At 40.1% G+C, this 19716-nt stretch overlaps 1 protein-coding gene across 1 annotated transcript in view; it reads left to right on the forward strand.

Moving 5' to 3' along the window:
* The window catches only part of si:dkeyp-14d3.1 (transmembrane protein 132C), a 149028-nt gene that overhangs the window by 121641 nt on the left and 7671 nt on the right, over positions 1–19716 (forward strand). The window contains exons 5-6 of the mRNA XM_038704675.1: positions 4056–4199; positions 14171–14379. Of these exons, the coding sequence (XP_038560603.1) occupies positions 4056–4199; positions 14171–14379 (353 nt within the window). The remainder of the gene's footprint in view (positions 1–4055; positions 4200–14170; positions 14380–19716) is intronic.

The raw sequence follows: 19716 nt of genomic DNA on the forward strand, positions 1-19716 counted from the left end.
TGTCTGAGAGTGTGGACCACTGATGCATCAATGTGGGATCCCGCTGTGTCTTATTACTGCCAGGCGCTGCTCTCTGCTCTCAGCCTGCTGGGTCATCTCCAGCTGCTGTAATCTAACATTAGCCTCTGCTTTCACCAGGTCCCAACCATTTACCCCATCATGTATTATAGATGACCCTCTGGAAATGGAGGAATCCCAGCCGACACAGAATTAATTTACAGCAACCCTCGATTTTAAGGGGAATTGAATCAAAGTCAACGACACAGGGAGAGGGGGGTTTATATTGCTATATAACACTGTCACAGACTATAAAATTGTAATGAAAAGCCATTTGAAGATTAAGTGTTTTTTTGTGATTCATTGGTATCTCTTGGCTCAACTAATAATCATTTCACTCCAAAGCTGAATGGTCTCAGTAATTGATGCTTACAAACGACTAGGCTCCTTTCAACCAAACTTAATCCTCCTTTTCTCTCTTTTTTGAATGGCTCTGATTCACAAGCTTACAAACACAGGGGATAGTCTTAAGAAACCAAGTTAACAGGGCAGTGTACAAATCGTGTGTACTTCCCTGGTGACAGTGGGATGCATATGAATGTGGTGACAGGAAGCCAGGCACTGTAGATTGGTCCTGTCTGAGCTTGTCAGGTTTGCAATATTACTCTAAACAAATGTGACATTTTATTCAACAGACGTCACTCAGGAGGTAGATTTCTTTCTGTTAAAAGACAGATAATGGAAGCAACCTCAATAGAATACCACTGAAATGTCTTGAGTGCTGGCAATGCTTCAATACAGTGCAATGGGTATATATATATATATATATCTTGGGTCCCTGTCCATTGAAATAAGAAAATCAGAGCAGAGTTTTTGTGTAGGACCATCCCAATAGCAGACTGAAAACAGCTTACGATGAGAGACTTTTGTCACGCCGTACAATTAGCTAAAGTCATTTCAGTTCCCCAAAAGCAAGAAGACTATGTTTGTTGTATAGTACAAGTTTTGAGAAGTACACGTTGACCTCAATGGCAGCTATTTAATGTGCTGCCCAAGGTTCCATAGCAATCTGTGTAATTAAAGAGCAAGTCCATTGGGCTGAATAAGCAGAACAGACAATCCAATGTCCATGGCTGACTTTCGAGAGCAAAATTTACCTCAGACTTATCTTGATTGGCCCCAATTATCTTCTTTGATAACATTGGTGTGTGTGTGTGTGAGTACGTGTAATGAAAGGTTAAGATTTATGTTCAGGGGGATGAAGCTGTGCCATTGAACTCAAGGAACCAGGGCTGTCTAGACTGCTGAGGATACCTTTAATACAGTCCAGGGGCAAATTGCAGCATTGGTGTACAGTAAAATCAGCATACCCAAATTAACACTGTCAGAGACTTTTAAGTGTCTATATGGGTTCACACCGCAATGTGTTAAGTTAACTCTTTTTGGAGTGTTGGTACCTTAACTTTAGTGTAATTTTTTACTCTTTTTGGAGTTAAAATTTAATACAATCAGTGTTAGTTTCTCTTAACACTTTTATCTAGTGTTATACATTAATCCTCTCAGAGGGACATTTGTGAAAAAGTGTTAACCCCATAACATTTTAAAGGTGTGAATCCATCTCTGCCATATTCCTCAATAAAGGTGTTCTGGGCCTTTCAGACACATCACAATACCAACAGTGCTGTGCAATGAAACCCATTTTTTCAACTCATTATGGCGGTTTGTTGCTGCATCAAGCAACACACAGTGGTGGTGAGCTTGCACACACACCACAGTCAAAGTTTCACTTAGCTGAACTTTTGCTCTGAACCCAGTGGCAAGCGCAGCACAAATTGTTTCCTACTGGTAATGCTCATTAGGGTGGCTACTAACAGTGTGGTGACAGAAGACATAAGTTATGGTGGTGGTGGTGGCTCACAATTGTAAAATGACCAGGTGCCAGTAGAGCAATGTCAATATAAAATATAACAATGACAAATACTGATTCATTTACTTATCAAACAGTGTTAAAGTTTAGACCCAGGTCACAAGCACCTGGTCCCTAGTTTCCCAGCAGTCAATGGAGTGTTTTCATGAAGACTCCTGGCTTCAGCCAACCAGTGTGTAGGTCTACTCAGTAGGGGCAGGGTGACATGAACACTTCAAGTGTAAAAGCCAGCCAGCCAAGTAAGAAGTTTAGAGTTAATATTTATACAATTACTCTTACAAGTTTGATTTAGTAACACTTTGTTTTTACACTCAGTTTTGACAACAACTACTTTTCAACTTAGAGTTAAATATATTGGATTTGACTATCATAGTAGAACTAACTCTACATTTACTCAGATTTCAGCAACGCCAAAAATGTAACTCTTCTCAATTTGCTGTGCACCTTTTACACAGAACCTAGAGACAAAGATAAAATTGATTGGCTAGTAGGTTTTAATTTACACAAGAAGTCCTGACTGAGTCGTGACAGGTTAAGTCTTACCATCAATTTAAAATAGGCCTACTGTGTTATTCCTCCAAAATGCCACTATGCCACTAACATTGCCACTATAACTACACATTGGGTCAAAATAGAGTTAAGATGTCACTTTTTGATGCATGCTTTACCACATGAAAACTATTATTATAATTGCAGTGCAATAAACAACCATGTACAACTACAGTCAACTAAAAAAAGTCTTAAAGCTAACAAAAGCAACAAAAAGACAACCTGACATTTAACAATTGATCAGACAATCCATTTCCTGATATTGAATTAGTCACCAAAATACGTGTGTAAGCTCAGTGTAGTGATTAAAAAAGACAAATAGACACCGAGCAGGAGAGCCAGCTATAAGTAAAAGCCAGCTAATAAGATAGCCACTTCTAGCCTTTGCTTGGGTAAAACAGATTTTCTTTTATGATTTTTTCTTCTCTAGCTGTTACCAAAACTGAAAAAGATCCAGTTGATGAGTCATTTTGGTGATTTAGTTTATTGTTCCACACAACTACACTAGGTATATATATCCAATCATGCACACGTAAATTTCAGTGGGCGATTACGTGCGTATAATTGGAAATTGTAAATTTTATTGATTTCAATATAATAGTAGATGGACAGCCAGACACAAAACAGATATACCTAATATGGGTATTTTATGGACAAAACAGCTAAAAATACACAGTTTGTTGCATTTCTTGAAGATCAATTATGTAGGTTCTGTGGCAATGCTTTTTCAGTAAAAGAGAGAAGGGTAATCACAACCACCACAGAGACTGCAAAGAGAGCCTTCAAATTGCTGTGGATCCAGGACTTCATGAATAAAGCTGGATCAACTCTGGCAAGAGGAAACACTTGGAGACTCCATGTCACATTACTGATGATGTGTCTGAGCAGAGAAGCAAATGATTCATAGAAAAATGCTCATGTAATAGAGCATGAATGATTTTCCCACATTAAATATAATTCTTTCAGCATTGCATTTGTTTCACGTCAATAATCAAGTACATTCTAAATTGTAGCCTACCATAATGTTTTGCTAATTGCTTTCATCAATTAGCTGGCTGAAGAGCGTGGCAGTGAGGGGGACATTTTATATTCATCTTAATAATTATATTCACAATAATTAGAAAAAACCCTAACTAGTTTATGGTAAATTTCATAGTAAGCCACCCACAAACTCAACAGTAGCTACTCAAAAATAAATGGAAACAAAATGCTGCACGTTACTCCTTTAGAAGTTTAAGAAATTGGTTCACACTAAAAAAAGGTCATAGTACATAGATGTGCAATGAACCTGGCTGTCACCTGAATGAAAAAAAATGGCGTCTTAGCTGCTGTGATATTGTCCTGGAGAATGTGTTCACCATTTATTACCAGTTTTGCTTTCACAGTAGTTTATCCAATAATCACTCATTCAGCGGTGGTTGTGCAAAGCTTGAGTCAGCCTTGGTCATTCTCAATACTACTTGTTACTTGCACTTCTTCTATTCTTTCTGAGCTAGTAATTTCTGATTGAATGTTATTGGATGGATTAGACCTGCAAGGCCTTCGACCATTGCTATACTGATCTCTCTCTCTCTCTCTCTAGGACTCTGAGATTTTAAACACTGCTGTGCTAACTGGGAAGACTGTGGCTGTCCCAGTAAAGGTGGTGACCATTGGAATAGACGCCTCTGTCACTGATGTCTCTGAAGCAGTCAAGTGTTGTTCTACAGACGAAGACGTGGTCAAGGTCAGTAAGATGAATTGCTGAAATGGAAACGAGCCTCTGTAAACTGGTTTTCATGCATTTTCAATTTCCTCAACAACAAAAACACCCAGAATGGAAACGCCAAAAACCAAAAAAAAAAGAGTTAAATATAGAGATAAAAGGTTTTTGAACTTGGCTGAGGTGGAAAAGTCGCTGTGCTCATAAAAGCAAATTGTGACAAGGTGCAAATAGAAACAGATTTTATGCAGCTAAAAGTTAGTCACCTTTGTAGAATCGATGCTGTACATATATAATAAATGAAATATATTTTAATAATTGAAATACTAATAATGAATTATTTAAAATGTGTGCAGTCCATTTACTGTAATGACTGTTGGCACACCGTTCTGGTTATTAGAGCAACTGAACTTCATCACCTAGTAAAGTGTCAATTTGTAGTCAAATTTAACTGAAAAAGGATTAACAGTAGGGAAGGGTATCGCTACTCGATACCTTTAGGGTACCGACCAAAACAGCCCAGTATCGAGTAGAATCGAAACGTCTCCAGTCAAACCAGTACGCGGCATTTGTAGGGTTTTGCTTGCAACCAAACATGCAAGCAACACACCGAAAGAAAGAGAGCTTGCATTTTTTCCCTTATGTACATGTACCATATACTGTATAAAAAAGTCCTGCACCCGAGTCCATGCATGATTTTAACAGGTGCCCAATTTCGGTGGCGGTCTCTGGCATGTTCGTCACTGTTACAAGTTTATCACCACAAGCTTGGCTTCCCGTTGGTTTCATCGTTTTAATTTGCTGTTCACATCACTTGTCACTGATCGATCACTGCGTTCCATCACATCAATTAAACGCTTTTGTTGCGCAGGAACGACTGATTTTACTCACTGAGCCTCCAGCTGCAGCTGCGACAGATATCAGATGTAGTTGGTTTGATCGGCTGAATGTGCAGCCTCTCTTTTCCTCTGTTTGTGAGTCTTTATTGTGTAGTGTACCTACAGTGTGGATTTGCGCATTTTATATTAAATAAATTTGGACTACTCTAAATTCCTCCCTCTCTCTCTGAGAGAAGGAGGAGGGGGGTTTGATTACCAACCCTCTACAGACAGCCAAAGCGACCCCCAAAGGAAGGGGGGTTGAAAGGTCACTTTCCCTAAGTGCTATTCCTGGGCAGTTGATCGGAAAACTGGCCACCTTTGGCAACAGCCGAGATAAGCCTCTCGTTGCCTGAATTGTTAAAATGACAAAGAAACTAGCCAGAGATTACAAACAGCCTATCGAAACTCTCCTTAAGAGGGGACAGGAAACCCTAACCCTAAATAAGTATTACATACCATCGTATGAAATGCCGTTAATGTATAAATGTCACTCCGTATTTATCTTGTCAATAATCTAATGCCATTCGTGTATCTTGCTTATATTCTCTAAGAACGTGTAACAGCCAATATATCCATGTAAGTTAAGTTCCTCTCCTCTGATATGATTCTGAAATGCTAACCTTTTAAGGTCTAATTACTGACAATTGTTTTCCTGTTACCAAATGCTTAAACTTAGAACAGTACAACCGTTTAACAATTGAGGTTTGATTGTGGGAAGATATTTGATTATAATACGCGCAAATAGATTTTCTTTTCCTTTTTTTTAGACATATTAAAAGTTTAGAAAGACGGCCCGCCCTGTGGGAAACTAAGGACTGCCCTCTGGGGAACCACGCCCCAACCAACAAAAGCGCGACACACAACGTCGTTCGAATTCTCTTCTCTTGTTCTTTGTGCTCTGTTTTGTTCCTGCCTCTTCAACAGCACTTCGGCACGCACCCGGCGTGCCCTCTCTCCCGGCAATGCCCTAAGAGTTCGGCCCAGCGCAACAAAAGCCTTTGTTTCGTTTGAAGCTACACACACGAAGTGCCGCAACATCGATTTTTCCCTCGGTTAACAGCAACTTTACTTGTTTTATTTTCTTTCTTTTGTTTTGTTAAAAGTTATCAGTCCGTTAAGTTACACTAGTCTAATTCAAGAACAACCAAGTTCCCTTTTTAAGCTTTATTCGTCGAGCTAACGTCACCGAGGTCAGACCAAGCTACATGGTCTCGCCAGCGCAACAAAGAACACCTGAAGAACAGCCGAACTGCCAGACGGAGGATGGCCAACCCATGAGGGTTTTTCTTCATTCCAGACACGGAGAACCTCGGAGAATTCCCTAGCAAAAAGCCAGGAATTGGGCAGCTAGCGTGGGACCCGTGCAACAGGCCAAGGCAGGCCGCCGACCTACCGTAAGGCAAAACAAGGCATCCTGTGGTCAGTGATGTCCAATAGTTGTTAATCCATTATATTCAGTCCTTAATCCCCTAGACAAATTTAACCGAGTTATCATCTAATTGCATTCATTAGCTGCCGTATGAGTCAAATTCTCCCACAATAGACCTCCATTCTCATTTTTTAGCCATTGTTTATTTCTCTGATGTATTTAACCGCATTTTTATATCACCTTAGTTAGCTAATAAATTCACTGTAATCAAGGAATTGTGTGTGTTGCCTATTTCCTAAGTCCCTGCCAAGAGAATGTACTCTTCAGATGAGACTGACTGATTGATTTAAGAAAATTGAGTGATTATTAGCTAATTGATCACTAGTGAATAATTGTATAATTATTAAAATGCTACCCAGAGGTCCGGAGACAATAATAACTCCAGTGGTGCCCCGAAACGAGAGATTTATGGATTAATATTTTCTGAATATTAAAATTCATAATTGGGCATTCTCATAAATGTATTAAAAATATTGCATAGCTTTAGACCTGCTACAAGTGCATAGGTGCCATTTGCGCTGGGGACGCTGGGGACGCTGGGGACATGCTGATTTGTCCCCAACACTTTTTGAAAGCAATTGCTAAAAGTTTTCTGAAAATTAGCTTGCAACAAAAATGTTAAATAACAAATAAAGATTCTATGAGAAAGGTTTACTTGCACAATAGGAAAACAATGTAAATATGCAATGTAAATATAGAAGAAACAGATCTGCCTTGTCCAAAAAAAGTAACTTAGGCTAAAAAAAACAAGCTGCTGGGTACCCGCTGGACAGGTCGCCAGTCCATCACAAGGCCACACATAGACAAACAACCAGTCACACTCACTCACACCTCAGGACAATTGAGGGTCACCAATCAACCTAGTCCGCATGTCTTTGGACAGTGGAAGGTGGGGTTCTTCTACATAGCATTGGAGTATCTTATTGTCTTGTTCCCGTGACTCCAATATTGTGTATTCTCACGTCTCTTGTACTAAGTGTTTCGTCTCATCCCTAATCTGAGCCCTTAAATGTCCCCACCACCTTTCAACACAAAGTGACGACCTTGCTTTAGTGTAGTTTAGTGAACTAATTAGAATGAGGAGCCATCTGATACAATTTCCCAATACTTTTATGTTACAATACAGTTATTTGAAACAAAAAAAATAATAACCTTGCTTGTCCATAACAACAATAAAAAACAATAGGCTATCATTCAACTACTATGGCTTCAACAGGTGGCATTTTATGCAAGGTATCGAAAGAACTCTATTGGTATCGGTATCACTTTAAGGGTACTGGTTTTGGTATTGGTAATATAAAATTTTAAATGATACCCAACCCTAATTAACAGCTGACTGAAACTATATGCAGGTATTGTGAAACTTCACAGACTACAATTAAAGCTTATGTGAAAGATAGATGAGAGGATATTCTATGTTTAGCACATCTATATAAATCCTCCAGAAAGGATAAACAAACACCAGCAAACAACATGAAAGTGGGTGTTTGATATGCAGTGACTGCTGACAGGTTGCTCAAGTTTTCCTTTATTTTTAGAGCCCCTTTCAAACCTGGGGCACAACACAACAGAATAAAAAGACCCTTACAGTGTTAAAGTTGTGCCCTGGAATCAGTGGCTTTGCTCTCCAAAAAAAACCAAAGAAGTCGTTCTCCAGCAGAATCCCAATAGAAAAAGAAGAAAATCACATTGTCTATTGCCTGCTTCCAGTGGATGAGATGTTGCTCCGTATCCTGAAACGGCACCTTGCTGTGCCAAGGGCTCCTTCCAATTGTGTTTCCAGTTTGAACTTGTCAAGATCAGAAAGGATAGTAGGATGCAGCAAATCAAACCCAAGTAATGCACACTAAAGAGCAATAATGGAACACAATCAAAAAGTAAAGTAGGGGAGGATATTTTACCACATCGATCCACTTTATCATGTCTGAAGGATCTGTTAGGGATGGTTAAGTGAGGTCCAGAGGGAAATTAATTAAATTGCAGTCAAAGATGCATTTTTAAAAAGCTGCAGTTTTAGATCAGAGCATTCATCCGGCGTGCTCACTGCTGCTCACTCAGGGAAGTTCTTTTCTAATCATAGCCTGTGATACTGTATGTAAACATGACTAATTTATCTAGTTTTGACCTGGGGAATTAGTGATAAGTAAACAGAGAGTGACATTAAACCTGAATAATGAATCACAGTTCACATTAAATGATGCATCTACTCTTGTAGCCTTATAATTACCGTCAATTTGTAAGAAATACCTCAGGTCACATTTTTTCTTTAAAACTCTTCGGAGATTTTTCTTGCTTGCTCTTGCTTCTTAACAGTTTTTTTCCTGACACACATAGGACTGCCTTCATTATTTTGCACATACATGTTGCTCTGTCTGGATTTAGAGTTTTGACAGTTTAGATTTAGTGTCAATGCATATAGCCTGGTTCACAGCAATGACTGTGTAGACTGTGGGTGGGTTAAAGTAGATAAGTAGCACCAGGGGCGGATTGGCCACCTGGCAATTCTGGCATATGCCAGAGGGTCCGGAGCATTTTGCAGAGAAACACTGAGAGAAATGGTCATCCATTACGCTCTAAGACTCGGTGGATATTTCACAAGTGCAGACCAGGTAAAGCAACAGTGAACACTTTGGTGCAGGTGCAACTGGGTACAATGTTGGTTTCGGTTTTGTTTGGCTTCCTCATTAACAATCCTCCTCCGCGTACCCGCCGGTGAAAACAGCATTGCGGGTGGAAATCGTGAGTGCTGTGTCATTTTGGCCACTTTATTAAACAGCCCACTGCTGATAGAGAAAGTAAACAGGGCTGACAAATACAGGGAGAGAGAAAGAAAGAGGTAGGGCAAGCCGCTGTGTTTGCAGCAGAGGTGTCTGTTCTGTTCTTGTGTGGACATATTAGAAGTCAAGGCAAGGAGAGCAGAATTAACTAGGCTAATGAGTAATGTTTTTATTCATGTGTATTCCAATGTTGAGCGCACTGTGTGGGAAAACATTTTTCTGCAATGCTCTATAGGCTACTGTGTTAATGGTTGTTCGGGTTTTAATCAACTCTGTAGTAAAGAAAGACAGTAACAGTAGACAAACAGACAGAGAGCACACAGACTCAGATGGACAGCCATTGTTTTAACTGATTGTGTAATTTTGTGTGCTCTTAAAAAATTTGTGAACATTGTGTGCCAGTCACATACATGAAATGTAACAAATCTGTTACCATTGGTGTCATTTACACTGGGGTCTCTGGGGACATGTCCCCATCACTTTTTGAAAGCAAAATTGGTTAAATATGTTCTGAAAAATAGCTTGGAACAAGAATCTTATTTGCGCAATAAGAAAACATGCAATGCAATTTAAATATAGAAGAAACAAATTGTCCAAGAAGTTACTTAAACTACTAAAAAAAAAAAATTTTATATTTATTTTTTTTTATTTATTAAATTGAGCCATTTACTCTATAAATAGGTGCAGAAAATGTCTCCAGACTGCAGGAAATTAAGAGTTTAATGCTCAAAATCTTCAGGGGGAGGTCCCCCAGATCCCCCACTCGGATATTTCATTAAGGAATATTTATTCAAAATAGTGTTAAAATATCTTTAATCACACCCCTATTCTCAGACCTTATGTCACCACGTCTTTTCAACACAAAGTGACGCCCTTGCTTTTACATACAGTCGGCCTATTGCTTATATTGTTTCACCATCTGTACACAAATGTAGCCTAAGTAGTGAATGTGTGTTTGTGGGGATGCGTGGTGAGGTGGGCTGGCGTGGCTATAGTGCCAGGGCTGAATTTTTGTCCCAGTCCGCCCCTGAGTAGCACCAGCTCATCTACTGTACATCTACAATCTTCCAAGCTTCCCATGTTGCAGCTACACACACAGAGAAATCAAGGCACAGGAATGGACCTATAAAGGTACAAAGGCTTTGTCGCTCCAGCTGTACCCTAGCAGGGTACGAGGACTGTACCTTTGAAGTCAGTACATTTTTGTACCTTCTTGTCTGTACCTTTCTTTACAATTATTCATTTAGATGACACTTTTATCCGAAGCAACTCACAATTCCTATTTGTATCTGAGGTCGCACGCCTCTGGAGCAACGAGGGTGTCTTACTCAGGGACACATTGGGAGATGGGTCACAGTGGGCATTGAACCCAGGTCTCTCACACCAAAGGCATGTGTATTATCCGCTGGGCCGTCGCCAACCCTTTATGTCCCGGGGGTGAAGGATCACTGATTTTCTGCATCATTTGCCTGTACCTTAAGCTTGTTAAAGGTACAGTTATGTACCCTTTGCTGTCAGGAATGATTCTGTACCTTTAAAAATAAACAAAGGTTAACACCTTAAAGACCATTTCCATACCTTACAGGGTACTTTTTTGACAAATGTACCTTTAGGGAAAAGAAATGATGTGTATAGCTGAATCAGCTGCTTCTCAGCTCAAGGACAGTAAAGTTCCAAGGCAAAAGAGTGACTGAAGCACACTGATTAATTTGTAGCCTTTAGTAGTGCAAGCAGACCAACGTTTCAAATGGACAAAATTTGAGACACCCTGGCCTTTCAAGTATCTCCAATGTAACCCATCTACCATCTATTACAAAACACAATGTTTTCCTAAACCTAAAGGCGTTTCATAAGGACGCTGAAGGATACGTTGTACATTTGAGTCCTAGGATTTTTAATTGAAAATTATTTCAGTTGCTCACACACACACAGACACACAAAAAAGAATCTTGAAACAAGATCAACAGCATAAAGAAGTTCCATAGTTTATTTTACATTACGTATTATTGAAAATCTTCTGTCTTCATGTTAGCTACGAACTGAACTTACTCAAGGTCATGATGTGAGCAGGCTCTTATACCCACTTCTTCCATGGAGCAGGGCTATTAGAATATTTACAGACCTTCCCCTTGCATTTAAGTGAGTGGTGTAGCTTATGCAGAGGAGTCTGAGCGGCTTAATTGCTTCTGTCAAGCCAACTCTGTGTACAAGCCAGAGACAGGCTCACTCCACCTTCATGCTCCCTACTCCCATCGCTCATATCTGCCGTGGATTGTATCTGTCTGGTGAGTTGTTAATTTTCTGGGCTAGATCCAGAGACAGCCTTAATGTCCTCTGTAAGTATTCTCCCGTTAGCTGCCTAATGTGTCTGATTAATGTGGCAGTGGATCCTCCTGGACGTTTATGATACTTTGTGAATCAGAATGACGGAAAGTGTGTAATTCACAGAGACAGTCCCACCCTCAGTCTGCCACAGCACATATCCTGCTGGGAAGTGTATGAGGGGTTAAAGGGACCACTGATTAATTAAGGGTTGTCTTTCTATGTTAAAATATTGATTTGGAGCTATGTCGGCCAATAATACAGCACAGCAGAAGGTATAAGAATGTCAGTGTAATGTGTTGGGATGGCTGGATGTCAGCTGCCATGTTTTCCATAATTGTTTCTGCTTAGGTTGTTTGGGAATAGATCAAAGAAATGCCAGCAGGCAGTTAATTTTCCTGTCATGGGACATAGTGTAGCAGAGCTGTATGTTAATAAATTCCATACTTATTTACACATTCTTTTTCTATAACAAATAAGAGTAAACTGAGGTCATGTAGGCTTTTGTGAAAGTGGGAAGAAAAATAAGCCTATAGGATAAATAAAATTATGAACAACATCCATCTTCTTGATCATGAATTCAGATATATCACTGTTAGATATGGTCATTGAGCCTCATGTGGAGCCCTGTCAGGTGTTATCTAGCCCGCAACCTAATGCTCGTGCAGAGCCCCAACATGTGAGAAAAGTCGGAGACGAAGGGGCTGTCAAAGCCACTTCAGTATCAGCAGACTGAGTGCAGCGAGAGAGAAAGAGCTGAACAATGAGGGCTGATAAGGAGCAGGGACTCCTTTGACATCTTTATCAGTTCAAACACACTCTCACACTGCGAGCCCTGATGGAGCCCAATCTGCTCCATGACTGACTGTAGCCAGGGAAGCAGCACTGCCCTTGTAGAAATGTTCAAAAGGTTCATTAAGCAACTCTGTCAGTCACTGTTACATTGCAGTGTTGTGGTGGCATTAGTGCACGAGCATTAAGGTACTACTATGTGTGCTCTGTACTCTTTAGTGGCTGTAATAACACAGCAAATATACATTGTTACTGCATGCATTCACTTGAGAATGCAGGACATCATTTCCCTGATGGTTGGCTGTAGCCTTGAAGAATGCCCTGCAGCACACTTTTCAGCTTTCTCTCAGGGCTTTCTAAAGATTCTTAAGGCCAGCGTAAAAAAAAATAAAATCCTCTGTTTTTTTAGATGACCTTAGATGATCTTTTTGCAAAAAAAAACAAAAAAGCCAAACAAAAATTTATTTTTGCTACGAAATCTATATAAATATCCCTGGTGTTTGTTTTGACTTTGTAATTATTATTTTTAGTGGTTCCAACTGACCGATAATTTGGTTGGTACAAAATCTTTGTGTAGGGCACTAAAGAATTCTTGACTGTCTGGTCATTTGCCATTACCCTACCATTATTTCTATACATTATGTTTGTCCAGTTTGCACCAAAAGATGTTTACATGGATGTAAAAAAGGGAATGACCTTTTTTTCTCTTACTGTTTCGATTAAGGCAACACCATGATGCGTGTGTCCAAACATGCAGTGGTCCACAGTGCATTGTATAAAATCAATGCAGCAAATTCAGATATCTGCTTTTATTCATACAAACCTGAAAGTCTATTGCTGGCTTCACTCTAAAGGTGATGTGAAGTGGTGCGAACTCCCACACCGCTATAGAATCTGTCACACACAAAGTTTTCTTCCTGGTCACAGAGGATATCCTGACGCGGCTTCATGATGAATGGCTGTTTATGGTTTTATCTCGCAGTGGAGAAATAACTTGGAAGTAGAAAAAAAGATATTTCCCCAGACCATCTAATTCCATCTGGTTCCAGCCACAGTAGTCTGCAATATGATGGGATCAATAGGATTGACAAAGTGCCCAGAAAAAACAGGGTATCTCTGTTTAAGACATGCTGATGTATTGCCTCTATAAGTGTGTGTGTGTGTGTGTGTGTGTGTGTGTGTGTCTGCTGGAGATCCCTCTTGAGATCCTCTTTGGCTTTCTGTGTATTTGCGCATGTTATGTGTTTATAGTGGTTGCATATCATAAAGCTTTTAAAGTGAGAGGATTCTGGACATTAATCAAATGCTGGTGCCAATAGAGGAAGAATCACTGGGGAGGGGAGAGTGAGCCAAAACAACAAGGAGTTAAGTCTATTGATAGCTTAAAAATGGCCCTCTCATTTCTTTTGTAAAGCAATTTATGAAACAGATGGCTTTAAATTTGGTAATTTTATCAAGAGACACTGTTCTCCTCTTTAATAGTTTCTATCTGGTGGTTTTTCTTTTAGCTCTTTGCAGAATTATAATAGAAGAACAGACCATGACCTTTTTTCCATTCAGGTTCAAAGATGTCCTCCTCCCTCTTTTCTTGAGTGCAGATAGAGGTCCTTTCATCTTGTTCAACATAACTACAGAAATACTATATCAGTTGAGACCTCAGGAGTGTAAAGCCTTATAATCAACTTGGAGGGGCCGTCCTACAGTGTATGTGTAGTCATCGAGTGCAACCGTCAGAGGAGCTCAGCTTAAATGTTGCCTCTCTTAATCCTTCCCTCTCCCTCCACCCCCACGCAGGTGTCAGACAGGTGTGACTACGTTTTCGTGAATGGCAAAGAGATGAAAGGCAAGGTGAAGATGATGGTGAACTTCACCTACGGATACCTGAGCGCTCAGCTGGAGCTCAATGTGTGGATTCCTCGACTCCCCCTCCAGATTGAGGTATCAGACACGGATCTGAGCCAGATCAGAGGGTGGAGGGTACCCATTATGGCCACCAGTCAGAGGTACAGTACTGCATGCATCTGTCAGTTACAGGGAATTGTTTTCTCTCGTTTAACAACTGTTTTATATCTTAGTGTATTCAACATTTCTCTGGATTTGTCAGGATGAGATTAAACCAGAGAAATATAAATAAGCAAAACAGTTGTTTTCCTGTGTTTATTTACACTAAAAAAAAAAAAAAAAATGGAAGCTAGTTATTTAGCTAATTGGAACATTGAAAAGTTGACTCCGTCTTTACTTTACATTTACTTGTTATGTTTTGCGTAAGAATTCAACCTTCTGCAAACGGTTCTTTTCTCACTTACATTTCTTGTTTCATCTGTTTTTGCAAAGTGCAATTAACAAAATTAAAAGTAAATTATATTCAGTGAAGCAGTGCTGAGGATGAATTTGATTTTAAAAGTCTGATAACTTGGGGGAAAAAGTTTCTCTGCAGTCTGGTGGTGCAGCAGCAGAAACTTCTATATCTCTTCCCAGATGGCAGCAGGATGAACAGGCTGTGGCTGGGGTGGGTACTGTCCTTTAATATCCTTTGGACGCTCTGTGTAGACACCTCACCTCACTGATATCACTGATGCTCGGGAGATGGGTACCAATGATCTTCTGTGAACAGTTTTAATCACCCCCTGCAGAGCCCTCCGGTCCTGGGCCGCCTATACATCCCATGACAGTTTGCGATGTTTCCTGTCAGGATGCTTTCTATTGTTCCTCTGTAAAAGCTGACAAGAACTTGGCACATGAATTTAACCTATTTAAGCTTTCTTAAGAAATGCAGTCGTTTTTTTTAGATTTCTTCACCAACATGTAGCTGTGAGATGACCATGTCAGGTTCTCTGTGATGTTGATTTCCAGGAACCTAAAACTGTTCACCTGCTCCACTGATGTAGACAGGAGTGTATGTCTTTAACTCCTTTTTTCTACATTACATTACATTTATTCCTGTAACTGATGCTTTTATCCTAAGCGACTTACAGTTGCTATATATGTCACACGCCTCTGGAGAAACTAGGGATTAAGAGTCTTGCTCAGGGAAACAATAGTGGATGTGTCACAGTGAGAATTGAACCTTGATCTCATACCAAAGACATGTGTCTTATCCACTACACCGTCGCCACCCCGAAAAACAATAATCAGTTTCTTGGTTTTGCTGATGTGTGCAGTTGGTTGTTCTCTGTGCACCACTGTTATGGGCCTAGAGCCATGTGTTTTGGTTTTGTGTCTGTTGTGTTTCTCTCTCCTCCTGTACTTCTCCAAGGTGCTGCCCTTCCCCCTCTGCAGCCAGGTGATTGTGCACGGCTATCCCCACTTTGCAATCAGGGTGGCGAGCACAAAGACTGGGAGAGAAGTGGATTAAGTGTCAGTGGACCAGGCAGAAGTTCTGCCTGTGGTGTTTGCAGTTGGGGGGGGACCAGTAGGTCTGTGTGGAGTGCTGCATGTGGAGTTGTTGTGCAGTGGTCGTACTCCCTCTGTGGTGGGAGGGTGTTACTACTGGGATACTAGTGTGATCCCTATCTAAGTAGCCAGCTGTGTTCAGTTAGATAGTTAATCAGTTATTCAATTGGTTCACTTTCCTTTATAGGAAAGTAGTGTTTAGTTATATACCCTGGCTTTCATTTGTGAGTATTTTCCTTTAATTGAAATAAATATTCATTAATTTATTTGCAACAAATCTGTTTCTTGTTTCTTTTAGCCCTGTTCTAATTTTTTATTGTTACTCCTCTGGGCTTGAGCCACCTGAGGACGTAACAACCACTCTGTGAGATTATCTATTTTCCGGCCGATGATGGTGGTGTGAACTTCACAGCAGAGTTCTCTCCATGTCGAAGGATGCAGCTGTGGGTGTACAGCGTGAACAGGAGGAGGCCGAGCACACACAACTAGGGGGGGCTCCAGTGTTGAGCGCTAGAGTGGAGGAGGAGTGAAGCATCAGTGCCTTGAGTGGATCTAAGTTTGATTTATAAATGCACTTTGAATTCTTTCATCTCTAACGATAGTATTTTTCTTAGATTTTCCTGTTGGCATCACATACATGCTTATGAGTCAGAGTCCCTTGTCCACTTTTGCAGCAGTACTTGCTTGGTTTAAGAGCGTAACGAAAAGCCATTATTCCAGGTGATATATTCGATTTCAATCATGGCAGCCTTAAATAAGATAATGATCAGACTGAACACCACTTCACCTGTCTCTTCCTGACTTCAGTCCTACTGACATTTCTTGGCTGATAACAAAATGGCTGACCTGTGCGATACAGCTTGTCATTACGACTGGCTTAAGGTGGCCTGCCATTGTGCCTCTTAAGTCGTCAGTAGGACAGAACATTATTAGAGCTGTCTGGAGGTCAGACCTCTCCCCTGGGGTCTCATCACTATCAGCACCTCTGCCAATGCTGCTGTGCAGTGCTACTCTGCAACTGTTGAAATCCATCAGTTGATGGAGCAGCCATCAGCCTACCTGCAGTAATTACTTCTGGAAAAGCTTTGAGATTGGACTTGGGAGTCATCCCACGCACCAGTGTGGCTACTCTAATTATCCCTGCTCCTTTCTTATTTTGAGTGACAGAGGTACAGCATTCGACTAATGCCATGGCTTGTCGAGTATGTTGCTTTCCCAGCTGTGGGCTGGTATTACTTTATCAGTGGGGACAGATGAGTTGTGTTGTCATTGTTGACGCCAGTACCACTGCTGATGGGCTGCACAGAGCTTTGTTTCTCCCTGTCTTCCACCCTGGCCCTGCATTGTTTATCAGGGGATAACAGACGTGACCTTGCGAAGTAGCACTATGCCTGTTGACAAGAATGGGCATTGGTCCACTGTCCATAGGCCCACAACGTACTGAGTGACAATAGCAAGTGGCAGAACTGTCCTCTATCAGGAAGGCTGGGAAGTCGTGGCCAAAATGGGAACATGGAGGGGGAGGAGAAATAAAGAGACATCAGTTTTTGACTGACACTGCCTGTATGGCTCACCTCTTCCCTGCCTAAGCGCTGTCAAAACAGGGACAAGATAAGCCTCCGCAGACAGCAAACCAAAGTGTAGGCGTAGCACTCAGGCATGCACCACTCCTTTAACACGTTTTTTAAGATATGTATATTAAGATGCCTTTTTCCTCATTTTATAGTGTCTTAATCTCTAGCAGTTACCTTTTTATTATTACATTTTTAATGTTGTTTTTACACTGAGTTGTCTCAACTGTGTGAACTGACTGTTCTCTTTTTGCTGTAAAACAAACAGCTGTGCCTTTAAAGATTCAAACAATAAAAAAAACAATCAACCATTGTCATACAGTTCCTGTTTCTGTAGATATAGAAGCAGCACTGCCTATTCCTGTCCAAATGACCTTCGTCATGTCATTGTAGCAGTAAATGAAAATGCCCCAAAATGCCAAAACAACTACAGCACATGATCTGTGGGGCACAACACAAATAGGCATGACACACACATTAATATGCAGCATCTCCTCTGAGGTCAGAACTGGGTTTGAGAGTGACTGAAGCGGAAAGAAAAATTGCTTTGTGAAGCAGGTTATTCTCGGCGCTCAGTGTGATTTGTTTATTAGATTAACCTTAGATTAGATTTTGAGATGGCTGCTTAAGCAACGGCATATCAGATTTATACCGGAGTTAAAATGGTAGGACTTCAATATCAGCTTGTTTACTCCTGTATCCATTACACCTAATGTATACATGTCCTTATAAGTATTCTCTTTAAATGCTGATTCAGGCAATATGTCAGTACATACTCCCGTAACATCAGTGCCATTTGTCGATTCATTGGCCTTGAATGTCAAATAACAAATCCTGTTTATGCTCAAAAAATTCAACAATATGACTCAAAAGGATCCAAGCAAAGCAGTTAGTGGTGAGAAACTTTAATTATTGCCATTAGAATAATTGAAAGGCGGTGACTGAAATAATTTGCAGGTGGTTTTCTCTCCTGCATATAATATGTAAATACGTGGAGAGGTTGTTGAGAAAACAGAAAATTTAAAAGAAAAATGAATATTTGATCACAAATTCATGAATCACAAACCTACTCAGTCTGTTTGAATAAATGGGGTATCTAAGTGCTAAATTTCATGCAGCTCATAGTTCATATGTGAATTTGAAGGCTGGCCTTTAATTAGCCATGGAGGACTAAGGTAACCCAGGGAGGAAGCTCTTTGAAAACTAAAAGTATTATTATAAACCTTATCCTTGCCTAGAATTTTGGTGGAGTGTTCTACCTCTGTTTGTAAAATGATATAAGTCATAACAGTGGAATTAGCATTTATGAACATGCATAACATGCAATATAGACTATTACAGATTGTCTTAGCAATGCTACGTAAAGGCCAAATAGCAGATCTACAAACTGATCAACCGACATCCATCAAAGACTGGTATGGTGATAATACTTTGACCGATATGTTAATTTCTCCATCCTATAGTCTGCTCCCAGACTGCAATGAATTTGACCATGTCTTTTCCATTCATATAGTTTCATATAATTTCATTCTGTTATACTGAATCAGATTATTTAGCAACCCACTTATAAACATGTTGATGTTCTTTTTGAGTGTTAAATTCTTGTTTTATTTTTTACTTTGAATGTAATTGAGAAATACTTTGATATAAAGTTTTCAGGTGATTTAGAAGAAGAGAGAGAAGTTAAAATTGTCAACTTTGTATTGTATGATTTGTATTTGGACACCTCAGAATTCAACGGCACTTAATTTAAGTGTCTAAAAAACACATTTACGGTGTGAACTGGGGATATTTCGCTGGATCACCTGTTGTTCTTCAAACCTCGTTGAATCCTGAAACCATACGTTTTCTTTTAGGGATCCTACAGTACCCACAGGAGCATAATTTCTTCTGTGAATGGCTGTCATTCAATTGCATATGAAGTCTGTCCTTCCAGTGATGATGTTAAGCCCTTAACTCCAAATCTCACTGTTTTCTTTCTCTGAAGCGTGCAGCTAACATGTTTATTCCCACGGCTTCACATGGAGTCAGATTTCTCAGGGGATTCAGACAGAAAGAGACAAGCAATCACAAGAAAAACAGTTTAAGAGATTAATTTATTTTCTTCTCCATTTATCATGATCACAACCTTTGCTACTGTGTGTGTATGTGCAAGAGAGAGAAAGAGAGACAGAGGAACAAATGATTATGATTAGACAAAAAGGCGGGTGCAAGTCTACAGTGCAGTACATGATTAGTAATTTTGTTGACAAAGCAGATTTCTGTTTGCAAGTGTCCCAACTGTGCTCCAGTGTACGACTGAAGAGCTGTAACAGCATTTATTCTCCCAGATCGACCGATCAAACATTGCTTTCTCAACATCTCAGGGTGCTTTAT

This window comes from Micropterus salmoides, unplaced genomic scaffold (genome assembly GCF_014851395.1).
Source record: "Micropterus salmoides isolate LMB-PRFRI ecotype aquatic unplaced genomic scaffold, ASM1485139v1 Ms_hic_scaffold_7, whole genome shotgun sequence".
Lineage (NCBI taxonomy): Eukaryota > Metazoa > Chordata > Actinopteri > Centrarchiformes > Centrarchidae > Micropterus > Micropterus salmoides.